General features: G+C 38.9%; 1 protein-coding gene across 2 annotated transcripts in view; it reads left to right on the forward strand.

Annotated features, from left to right (window-relative positions):
* The first annotated feature begins 1,593 nt into the window (after nt 1-1,593).
* Nucleotides 1,594-12,128, forward strand: part of pde3a (phosphodiesterase 3A, cGMP-inhibited) — a 162,388-nt gene continuing 151,853 nt past the window's right edge. For both annotated transcript variants that reach the window (XM_088923445.1, XM_088923444.1), the window contains exon 1: nt 1,594-3,252. In XM_088923445.1, the coding sequence (XP_088779571.1) occupies nt 2,305-3,252 (948 nt within the window). In that variant the 5' untranslated portion in view covers nt 1,594-2,304. The remainder of the gene's footprint in view (nt 3,253-12,128) is intronic.

Consider the following 12,128-nt stretch of genomic DNA (forward strand, 5'->3'; position numbering starts at 1 on the left):
GACATACTATAGAGGGGCTGAATGGCCACCTATCATTTGATGGTCAATATATGTTTTTATAACTGAAATTCAGTTCATGCTAAAGCATGAAACAAAACAGAAGCTCATAATGCCTCCTGATGCCCTCTGCAGCAGATACTGTAAAATAAATCCATGCTTCTGGTGAGTTAACAAAGCCTTGACACAGCTGGGATGTTTTCCACTGTGCTGGTCCTGGTTGAGGAAGAAACCACAGTATTAGTTCAGTCGAGTGTTTTGCTCTTGTGTTTAATGGCGACAACTGTGGAGCCAGTTATCTTTCCGTTTGGCCACAGGGAGACTGTTGGTACAGTGTACTGTCCAATTGGATAACTTTGGTTTATGGTGTGATGAGAAGCAACTGGTTAAATACTATGACTAGCAGATGCCCGACTGACACAGCTATGGTTTACTGCCTTGAGGAAAAAAAGTGGATTTTTGGAGATTCTGTAAAACATGTTGCTGAAAGCAAAGGTGAAAAATCTATTTCATATACAATATTCTGGACCAGTATCAGTAACCGTCCATAGATTTGCATCTAACTTTCCATCTGTAAAGTCCATATACAGTATTGTGAAGGGGTATACTTTAATAACCTTCAATCACAAAAAAACAGTATTTCCTACAGTGTTAGTCTTCTGGCAAGGAAGGCACTTGTGAAGACCATCAGGTCTATAGGTCGCTACCTACTGTATTCTCGATAGAACACAACACACTGACAGAATGGCGACTGTGAATATGCCTTGCAGATTGCAAAGTCTTTCAGAAACCTTATTTGCATTAACGTCAGCCTTGGTTAGTTAGGTTATTCTCAGGTCTAAAAACTTAATATACAGATTCACTTCTGGGTGCGCGATCACTGTTTCAAACCAATGGTATACTATGCTGTTGTTCCCCCTATTGGGGCATTCTGTAGAGGCGATTTTGACGATGTATCTTACATTGCACAAAAAAATGAATCAACTTCGGTGTAAAAGATCTATGCAGTAACAGTACATTAAAGTAAATATTGATAATGCCGTATGAACTGGACAAACGAGGTCTTTTGTAGACCACAAGGAGACCTGAAAACAACAACAAAAAAATAGTTATCTACACTGTCCGAAACAGAATATTAGCGCCGTACGCCAAAAAATGCGCACCATATTTGGATTCCATTTTTATTAAATGTCTCACTCGAGAAAGTACAGCGTGATCTCTTCACCTGTACTCTCCACGAGATATTAAAAAATACAAAAAAAAAGAATTCCGTTATTCTCTCCAACATTTTCTCCTAGTCTGTTACACCACAGTAAACTTAAAAGCGAGCGACCGCGTGTGTCCGGGAACCTTGTGCATAATTAAAAGACCAGCAGCTAAAGCAAAACAAATCACCTACACACGGAACAGAAACCATGCCTGGCTAAAAAAAAAAACTATTTGAAATGCAGTTTTCAAGTATCACCGTGTACAAATAAAAACCTCGAGCATCTGACACCGCCTGTAAGTAAAGCTAGTGGTTTCTGCTGCGTTGCTATTGCGTCTCATAGCCTCTGCTCTGTATGTATGGACTTGCTTGAGGACCTGGAAAGAGCTATACACAGCAGCACCAGCAGTTAAGCGGGCAGATCGCAAACAACCCGCTTCCCCGTGTTTTGTTTTTGTACAGTGATCTGGAGCTAAAAAAACACGGATGCTGGATTTTCCATACTTTACTAGCTTTGAAGAAAGCGACGGGACCGCAGGCGATTCCAGTCCCCGGGCAGAGCGAAACGTTTCTTTTTTAAAAAATGATCAGAGCGAGAACAGCTCCGTTTCCCAGCGATCGGGAATGGCGTTCGTATTTCGGCGAGAATAAAGAGTCTTCGGGTATGAAGACATACTGAGTCGAGGAAGGGAAATAATAAAAACGGAGCGCCACGAAGGAGGAGAGCGCAAAACCCGAGAGTGAGACATTTACTGTACATGATGAAAAGCAATGGCCTAGGTCTGGGAACGTCAGGAGTTGGTCTGTCACCCTGGGCTCATTGAATGCTGTTTGGGGGCTTTTATTTGACTACCTGCGGGAGACGAAGGGGATAATTGCTGTAATCGCTGATTGCAACCTTAGTGGAAGACCTGCGCTGTTTCTTAAAACTTTGGGATCACTTCTTTTATACTGTACTTTTTTTATATATAAATATGTATTTTTTGTAGGAAATATTTTTTTTCCCGTTACAATAAAGTGGATCTAGTGGTCGCCTATGTCTTGGTGTGTAATTTGGCGCTGCTAGAGGTGTGAGCTTTTGTCGACAGACAAAACTAACAATGGCAGTGACAACAGAATCTGATCGTTTTCGGGGTAAATCGATTAGCACTTTCGAGAACAGCAGCCCCTGGGCTCCCAGTCGCAACGGGTATGTGAAGACGTATGTCACCCCTCTGTCTCCAGACCGGGACTGCGGATCGTGGGTAGGGCTGATGATGACAAAGATCTGGAACTCCAAGAGACTTTCGTCTGCGTTATGCGTGGGGTCGCTTTCGGTCTTTCTCGCTCTGGTGGTGAAATTTGTGAACGGGGAACTCGAGCACAACAGCCGCAGCAGCGGCGGTGGCGGCGGTAGCAGCAGCAGCAGCAGCAGCAGCAGCCAGACGGGGTCCCCAGTTCACTCCGCGTCAGGGTGCGCGGTGGATCAGTTGCAGTCCTGGGGGCACTTGGTATCTCATCTCTTCACCTTAGTATGTGCCTTCTTCTGGGTGGGCTTGTATCTGATGCGCTGTGGAGTCCCGTTAAAAACTGCCCTTTTCCTCCTGACTGTCTGGCACCTGGGAGAAGCGGCAGCCCAGTGCCTCCTGCTTAGTGCGGACGAACTGCTGTCTTTCACGGCAGCCGTGGTGACACTCGCCCTTTTGGCAGGCGGAGCACTCATGTTGGTGAGACTGAAGCGGGGCATTTCTGTTGTCATCTTCATCAGCTTGGTCAGAACGATCTCACTCCTTTCGCTAAACAAGGTCCGGGCCAGTTGGAGACCTTGCTTGGCGTACCTGGTCGGGGTCCTGGGCATTCTACTGGCGAGGTATGCTGACAGGCTCCTGCCGAACCAGGGGACTCATAAGGAGGGCTGTACCTCCGTGACTGGAGCGAAGGAAGAGATCCCGGTATTTAAAAGGAGAAGGAGGTCCAGCTCGGTAATATCATCAGACATGGCACACAGTCAGCCTAGCGGCAACAAGACACACAGAAGAACTTCGCTGCCTTGTATTCAAAGGGATCAGGTAAGGAAGAGATTAAGGGCGAGCATGTACGGAGCACACAGCAGTTGCCAAGTCCGACTTAGCTCGGGATTTCTGGGCATGTATAGTGGGATAGGATAACGGGGCCTGAGAGGCACTGGATTAAAGTCAGAGTATTAATGCAATCTCACTTCCATTCGTTTCCCCTGCCGCAAAAAAATATATTGGGAATAAAAGTGGATTTATGGTTTTTTTTTAAAGTAAATTGCTTAAACTGTTTACCCTTGAATGATCCCTGACATATTTATATGTGCGGTATGATTTTGGCTGTGATATATAAATGCAGTGCTTTTTCTGTGTAAGGTTTACTTTTGTTTTTCGTTTGCCATACTTGTGCGTATACTTCTGTACTGTATGTGAGTGACGGTAACCTTACTGTAGCCTTTTATCAAAGTAGCTGGATGTCTCAAAAGCTAAAGAAACAGATGTACAGTATACAGAAAGCAACAGAAGTTTGAGATACATTAAAATATACTGTACATAAAACTCGGGCCACTCAATTTTAAAAGAAAATCCTTTACGATTTGAAGACAGAGCTTACTAAAAAGCCTTTCACCCAAACAGCAGAAATACTTTTTAGTTATGGTTCATAGTTTTTAATAGAAAGCGCTGTACTGTGCAGTACATGCCATGTTCGTTATTGGAAATTAAGTAGACTGTGTGTTACCTAGAGATGCTTAAGCAGAAAGCATATTTCTGAGAATATTTCTGAACTCAGACCATCTTTGTAAGATACAGTAGGTGCTCGCTTAGGGGTGATCACTATAAGCCTGTGATTTAGGACTGAATTTACAGTAAAAGGAACTCGTTTCCGAAGACAGGGGAGTTCGCTCATTAAGAACTGCAGAGCAGTGCAGTCAATAGAACTGCAAATGTTCTTGGGAACTTTAGTCATCGCTCGCTTTCCAAAGAACAGTATACGAATAAGACAGAATATGCAAATAGCATATTAAAAATAGATCAATACAGCCCTTGGAATATTCATCTCTACACGTGTCAAAGTGCGCCCTTTAAAGCGTACAGATTTGATCATTTGCATGGTTAATGGGTCAAACATAGATTTTCTGAATATTTTGATACTGTACTGCATGTAAAAATATCAATAAACATTTATCCTGATTTTTAAACAAAAAAAATAAAACCACTTGGTCAATTAACAAAATCCAGGAATATACGTATTTATCAGCGACATATTTGTGAGTTTCCAATAAAATGTATAATTATTACAGTAGCCTGTTATAGATATCCTGAGGCACAGCAGCGCCTATAAATTGGTGATGAAGCCGATTTTGTCTTGATGCGAAATAACTTTGTTATTCTAAATATCGGTGTGTGAAATACGTTGCTTATAAGTAGCCAACTACAGATGGAGAAAAAAATGTTCTCTCGATTTAAATGTGTGGTACAGTAACATCTAAGACACACAAGGGTAAATAAAATTAATATGAAGAAAAATTTCAAAATTTCTTCTACAGCAAAGCTTTCCCACGTGACTAGCGTTGAACTATCAAAAAGTCACTGACATCTGAGGCTTAAGTATCACGTTAAATTTCGAAAGTAACCTGTAATTTGCACTTTTTTTCTGTTTTACTATGGGATAATAAAGTAGGTGAAATTGTTGGAGTAAACTGTCGCCTTAGCGAGCAACGTTTGGCCATGTGAGTTCTGCTTTCTCTTCAGAATGTATGCATTTATTTTAGAGGGTTTGAACTCATGAGGCAATGTTGAAAATATGAGCAAAGGAGGCAGGTCCTGTAAAATGTTATCAGTGTAACACAAACATCATGTGTAGAATTCGTCGAAAAAGTGATGGATTTCTTCCTAAACTGTTACAGATTGCAGATGACATGATAACTGGTCTCCATGTGCATGAGTGAGCAGAGTCTCAACACTTCAGATAATACTGCGTTGTCGGAGAACACGATCGGCTTGTGGTTACTTCAGATTCTTGGGAATTGTGGATTTTTGGAGTGTCCGTGTCCTTATCGTGTTTTGTAGAATCACATTTAGATTCTTTGAAAGCTATGTGTCTTGGTCAAGACTTAAATACAGTTCTTTTACGAAATGAAAGACTGTATGCTACTGTATGTACAGTATGGACTCTTCTAGAGATCTTATGGTTTTTTAATTACCTTGACCATATGTTGTTAAGAACACATCTAATATAAAGTTTTAAAAAATCACAATTTACGGTCCTGAGGTCTTTTTTTTCTGTACTCACCTTATCCCTCTCAATTTACACCTCACTTTAACCAGAATTTCACTTCTAAAGTGCCCAGTGCGAAACTCTGGCTGTTTGAGACGTTGCACTGTACTCATTGAAATGTGCTTTATGAATTAGAAATATCTTTGTGAGCACGCAATCAGAACAGTCTTTTTTATGTTTACCTTGGACATTATTTTACTCTCATTTACTGTACCTTTTAGCACAATACCCACATTGAATGCCGGTTTGAAAAATTTATTATCCCTTGATTAGTTGTCATAACATGCTGTCTACATGTTGATTTTAAAAGACATTGAATAATGGATAAAATAAAGTGACAAAAGGAAAAACATAAAAAACTTTATTAGCTCTTCGTTACTAGTTACTATGTTTTTTTTATACAATTTCTTTGTAAACCGTTTACAGTGTATATTTCTAATAATGAATTTTAAGTGAATAAATAATAGTGGAATATAAATGCTATCATTAAAAAAGCGAAACGTATCGATGAAACACGTTAAACCTTTATTTTAATATTACTAAATATTTTATTTTTTTAACAACGACAACATTGCTGAACATTAAATAGGATAAGGGACGCTTTTGGTAGTCTGAATTCAAAGTGGAGAATATCACCAACCAATGGCTGCTTTTGTGATAAAAAGTTAATAACAAACAGTACTGTATATGTTTTGATTTGGAATTTTCTTAGTTCTACGGATTTGCTGTATCTACTGTATTTTGTTGTCCGGCTTCATCAGTATTGGAAGGAGCCCTCTAGTGACTGCGTTGTGTAACTACAGACAACGGGAAGTCCGTGTGTTCAAAGACGCAATTTTGTATGACAACACGATTTTAAAAACAAATGTTTGAAAAAAAAAACACATTTGCACCATCCATGAATAATTCGAGCATTTCTGAATCAGAATATCTTTGTGCATAATGCATTGTTACGTTTCTTTTGTGCATATTTGGGAAGCTGCAGTGACTGTTTTAGAAGTCTACAATTTATTTTGTATAAGACCTTTAGGGATCTACGCCACAGGCAAAGAACAGGGATGATTAAATGAGAGAGCTGCTTGTCCAGAGATTATAGCCTTAACCGGACACTCCTCATGCATGGCTGATACTGCCATACTTGAAATTTTCTTAATTTGAAAGATAACAAGTAGCCATTATTATCTGTGCACAATAAAAGAGGACTAGCTATGCTTAAGGCTATTATTAAGTACTGTAGTTCTTATTTGGCTAAATAAAATGGAGATTTCTGACATTTATCACAATACATGGTAACTGTTTACTGTTGCATATCAGAATATAAGAAATGAGAGGTGGCAATCTGGCCCATCAAGTTCGTCTGGTTTTCAGTAGTTAATCAATCCAGGAGACTCATCCAACTGATTCTCGAAAGAAGCCAGGTTATTGGCTTCTACAGCATACCTGGACAGCTTGTTCCATGCTCCCACAGCCCTTTGTGTAAAGAAGTGCCTCCTGTTCTTGGTTATAAATGCACTTCCATTTACAGTATGGTTTCCAGTATGTTTCACTGTTTAGTCTAAAGTCCGCCCAGTTGATGGGGATGTCTAGATCAGTGTCTTTGATAGTCTGTATCATTCCCCCTTGAAGTCTTCCATGTTTAAGACTAAAAAGGTTGAGTTCTTTTAGCCTCAGTGTATGCCATTCCTTCCTCTTTCCCAGAATCCCGCTGGGTGCTTTTCTCTGGACTGATTCAAGGGCTGAAATATAATTCCTATAAAGTCGTGAACAGAATTGTATGCCATGTTCTAAATGGGGTCTTGCTTGTGCATTGTGTGGTTTAACATATCACCCCTTGATTTAAATTCTACACTCTATAAACTACTGCCTACCATTTTGTTTGCCTTGTCTACTTTTGTGTAATTGTGTATTGTGTAAAGAAATGGTGTGCCTGCTGATTTGAAAATATATCAGATCAATGAAAATTTAGAATTGTCTTCTAAGCGAAGTGGTATATATATTTTATAGATTTCACAGAAGGTGTCCACCTAGGTTCAAATTTAAAATGAGTGTACTGTGGGTAAAATTCAGTCACACAGCTACAGTGCATTGGAAAAAATATTCACACCTTTCCTATGGTGTCCCATTTAGTCAAATTCCAAAATAATGCATGCACACGTTTTGAGACTTGAATGCTCAAGGTGAAGACTTCTAAAGGCAAGATAAATTCCAGCAAATGACGGCAAAAACTTTAGTTTAGTTTTAGTTTTAGTTTTAGAGTATGAACTGAAATACTGAATGTTAATTGCATATGTATTCAGACCAGTGATCTCAGTATCAGATGGAAGCACCTCTGGCAGCAATTACAACCAAAAGTCCTTTAGGATACGTCTCTACCAATTTTGCATAACAGCCTGGAGTAATATTTGCCCAGGCTTCTTAGCAGATTTACTCAATTTCTCTCAAGTTGGACGGAGATCACTGATGGACAGCACTATTCAAGTTGTTTAAGATTCTCAATAGGATTCAAGTCAGCACTTTGACTGGGAAACCCAAGAACATTCTTTTTCTTATCCTTAAGCCACTCCTGCGGAGCTTTATCCTTGTGCTTTGGATGAGATTAATTTTTGCCCCAGTTTTAAGTCTGTAGCAGAGTGAAAGAGGCTTTTTTTTAACTTTTTGCCTGTACTGTGATATGTCCATTTCCCTTTAATCATAACAAGATTTACCATCTCAGCTGATGAGAGCAAAAATATAATATAATGTTAATAATGCAATGCTTGGCAGTAGGAATAGGTTTAACTGAATGACCTAACTGAACTATGTTGTGTTTGCAACAGAGGTGATGTTTTGCAAAATAATTTGCCAAATGTTTGCAGCATCACTTAGGTGCTTTGCTGCAAATCCCATTCCGGATTTGCGATGTTGTGTTTTCAGCTACATACACCCCCCTCTTTGCGGAGTGACTGGGATATTGTTAAGCCACGTACATTTGCTTCCATCACAGCCACTGAACTCAGTAGCTCTTTCAATGTCACTGTTGGTCTCACAGGGGCATTCCTAATCAGTTTCCTTCTTGCCTTGTTGCTCAGATTGGAGGGAACACCTAATGTGGGCAGTGTCTGGGTACCATCCACTTCTTAGTGATGGACTTCATCATGATCAGACTTTTTTTTTCTGACCTGTGCCTTTTTTGTATAACTTTATTCCTGAGTCGGTTTAAAAGCTCCCCGATCCTCATGGTAGAAACATTTCTTGAAATTCACCGACTCTGGGACCTTACAGAGACAAATGGATTTATTCTGAAATCATGTGAACCACTATTATTGCACACTAAGGATTTCCAGTCTCTATCATTCTCCAGTACTCGTACACTTCACATTACAATCTTTAGGTTCGTTCAAGTAGCTTTTTAATGTAAAAGGTATTGTATGCAGGGGGTTAGACACAGTGTTATAAAACATAAGTTGTAGCAACGTTGGTTTAATGATGCATTTATGCTGAAGAATGTTTTTGTTTCCCTGAATCTGTGCCATAATCCTTGCATTAGATTTCATGAAAGGCTGTTTCTTGTCCTGTGTATCTTCTCTAAACTAAAGCAGTCTCTTTTGCAGTACACAAATGAGGGAATACGTCATAGTTCCACTGTTGTTTAATGTTTGTTGAAGAAGTAATAATAACACTCGCATTAACTATTACATAATGTCTCAATCTGCTGCATGCACTGTACCAATACAGATAATGTTTTCTGCACATTCCTTGATTATTTTTTCTGTTTAGATTCCTAAACAGTTCACATATAACTAAGGGAGTAGTAGTTCAGGTATAACTAAGGGATGCTCTGTAGAGACTTACAGTATGCGAGCTACAACAGGGAGAGATGGAGAAAATGAATTTGCTGCAGTATTATGCAAGCGGGGTCAATTTCCTGGTTAAAAGACAAACAGGACAGACCAGTTTCAAGTAAATGTACTGTACTAACAGTTTTTTAACTTTTTCAAATGAGGGCTTTACTGTAATGTGCTTACTATAGTTTCTTGTTTTTGGGAAATGCATTTTAGTGCATTTACAGGATTGATTTTCTAAGGTTTTTAGCTTCACTTGGAATATGCCTTACTTGAGTGCATGTGTTCTGTCCTTCCTCGTTAGTAAACACTTCATCTGCCATGCACCCCGTGTCTGTACATTCAGAAACGATTCTCTCAGTGAGCCATGGGACATGTTGAGTATGTCTTGCAAAGCTAGACAACCAAACAAGGTAGATCAGACATACAGACAGCAATAGCTTTTAGCATTAGCTTGCTCAACGTTCAGGGCATGACAGAGGTACACGGAAAGGTCTTAAGTGGAACCTTGAGTTCAAAAAGTTATATTAACATGGAATTTTATTTCAGGCGACACTGAATCCCAGATTTACATTATATAAATGAGTGGTACTGTTTTGTTAGTACTGACTTTTGAAGTGTTATGTTTTCCTAGTTGCCATGTACAGTATGTAAGTAAAACAAACCCAACTACAACTATAATAGTTCAAAGCAGATACTTGTTAAAAACAATAGCAGCATCAATGGCAATGAAAATAATGATAATTATCACTGTGTAATCTCCTGGTCATGTCTCTTTCTGTGATTTGTGATGGCAATTTACAGAATTTTTATTTTTATGTCCGAATTTGTGTGCTGTAAAGACAAGGCATGTCGATGTATTTCTATGTGGGCATCCTGTCCCCATTGATGACTAGATTTTACTTTGCTGTTCCAACAATTATATAGATCTGGCTAGTTCAATGGTTGAATGCCATAGAATAAGTTGCTCTCGTAGTTCAAGTAGGGAGCTGCGTCAGCATGCGTAGGCTGCAAAGGAACAAGTAAAGGTTTATTCCATGCTGAAAAGAGAAGAAAAGAAACACAACATTCAGACTGTGGAGCCTTCTTTGGGTGCGATTATTATAATTATTGTTCTAGGTTTTTGAAACTCCAGGTAATAAATAAAAATATTCTGACTTTTGTTTTGCGCTGCCCCTAGTCTGTTGGATCCCCAAAAAAAATACTCTCAGTGGTATGCAATGCTCTTGGAATGAATACAGAGTATGGAAACAGTTGATTTTATAAGATTGACTAGAACACGGCTTTACAGACTCTATTTTGACGTTCCCATTAACAAGTTTTTTTTAAAAAACAAAGTATTCTTTTAATCTGCACTTCTCTTTTTTATCCTTCCTTGGGGATGTTTTATTTTAACAGCAGTACAGAGTTAGTAAACATACGTCTTTGTATTTATGTTATAAGGATAGTTAACTATGTTCATTGGAGTATGGAGCAAGAGTTCAAATGGGCTTTGCTGTGTGAAGTAGCACTGTTTCTGTACTTTATGCTCTTGGAAAAAAACATTACAAGCAGTCCATTGAACCTGTCTAGCTCAATAAAAATACCAACATGAAGCTCACTCTATCCCTAATCGACTCTCCCTGATTAGTATTGTCAATGTAACCAAAGTTTATTTTAAAAAATGGTGTTCAATTCTATTGATGAACACGCTTTACAGTAGAGCAACAGGCAAAAGATACTGTAACCTTGGAATTGTTTCAATTGTCACTGAAACAGAATAAACATAAGGCTCATACAATACGTAAGTATTGTACATAAATACTGTATACGATATGTACACTCTGAACAGTTTTATGCTGTAGTTTAAACTTGGTGCTTAATGGTTTAGTGTTACATGCTTGGAGTAGGGGATAAGTAAAGTCTTTGTAGTGCTTAACGGGACAATGGCTTCTTCTTTTTCAGAAATAAACATGTCCAAGAAGTGATGTACTCCCAGTTTCCCCTGTGCTCACTACATCATGTACAACAAAAAACAGAGGACATTATTTTTAAAACAAATTAAATCTGAGTGTTAAAACCAGTAGAGTTATCTGATTGATATGACTTCTATTTCATAATTTCAGCTTTATTAAATATGAAATATTTTTAGATGTTTTGAAAACAGCAAACATACTGTATGTTTTGAAGAGATTTTCAGCTCTTAGGGTGCTAGTCTGAGAGCTCATTGTATGCCGCACATAACGTTTTTGCCTGGGTGACGTCTTTTCAGATATGATTTCACTGCTCATTTATTTAGTATAGTTGCTGCTGGAAATAAAGTTATTACTGGTAATTGGTTTCATTGTTTGTGGGACAGTTTTACAAGAGTCTTCTTAATTTTATGTGTTCCCGCTCCCCAGCAAATTGTGTAATAGCCAGCTTTTTCAAATAAACAGGTCTGTGTTTCGCTAAAACTGTAATTCCCACAGACATCTCTTTAAAACTAAAACAAGCAAGAAAAAACACAGAATTAGAAAATGTGCACAGTACCACTGTAACAGAACCAAGGTTCTAGAAAGAGAGCTTTCTCCTGTATTTTAAACTGGATTTGCAAAATATCTCCAGATTGGTCCAGGTTGTGCTGAAAAGAGCAGCAGTTGATTGAGTTGGTAGGCCTCCACTTTTGCTTCGAGTTATTATAAATTAATACAGGCAGTACTGTTCTTGGCACCACTTTCTCAGTCGTGTCGGAGTGACACCCAGGACTGGGGTGCTTGAGTCTGGAATGAAGGGTTTAGCAGACCTGGGAGGTATTTATGTCTGGCTTCACACAGTTGGACCTAAGACTGCACTGCTGTCCCTTCACCCAA

The sequence above is a fragment of the Atractosteus spatula genome, chromosome 8 (assembly GCF_055471065.1).
Source record: "Atractosteus spatula isolate fAtrSpa1 chromosome 8, fAtrSpa1.hap1, whole genome shotgun sequence".
Taxonomy (NCBI): Eukaryota; Metazoa; Chordata; class Actinopteri; order Semionotiformes; family Lepisosteidae; genus Atractosteus; species Atractosteus spatula.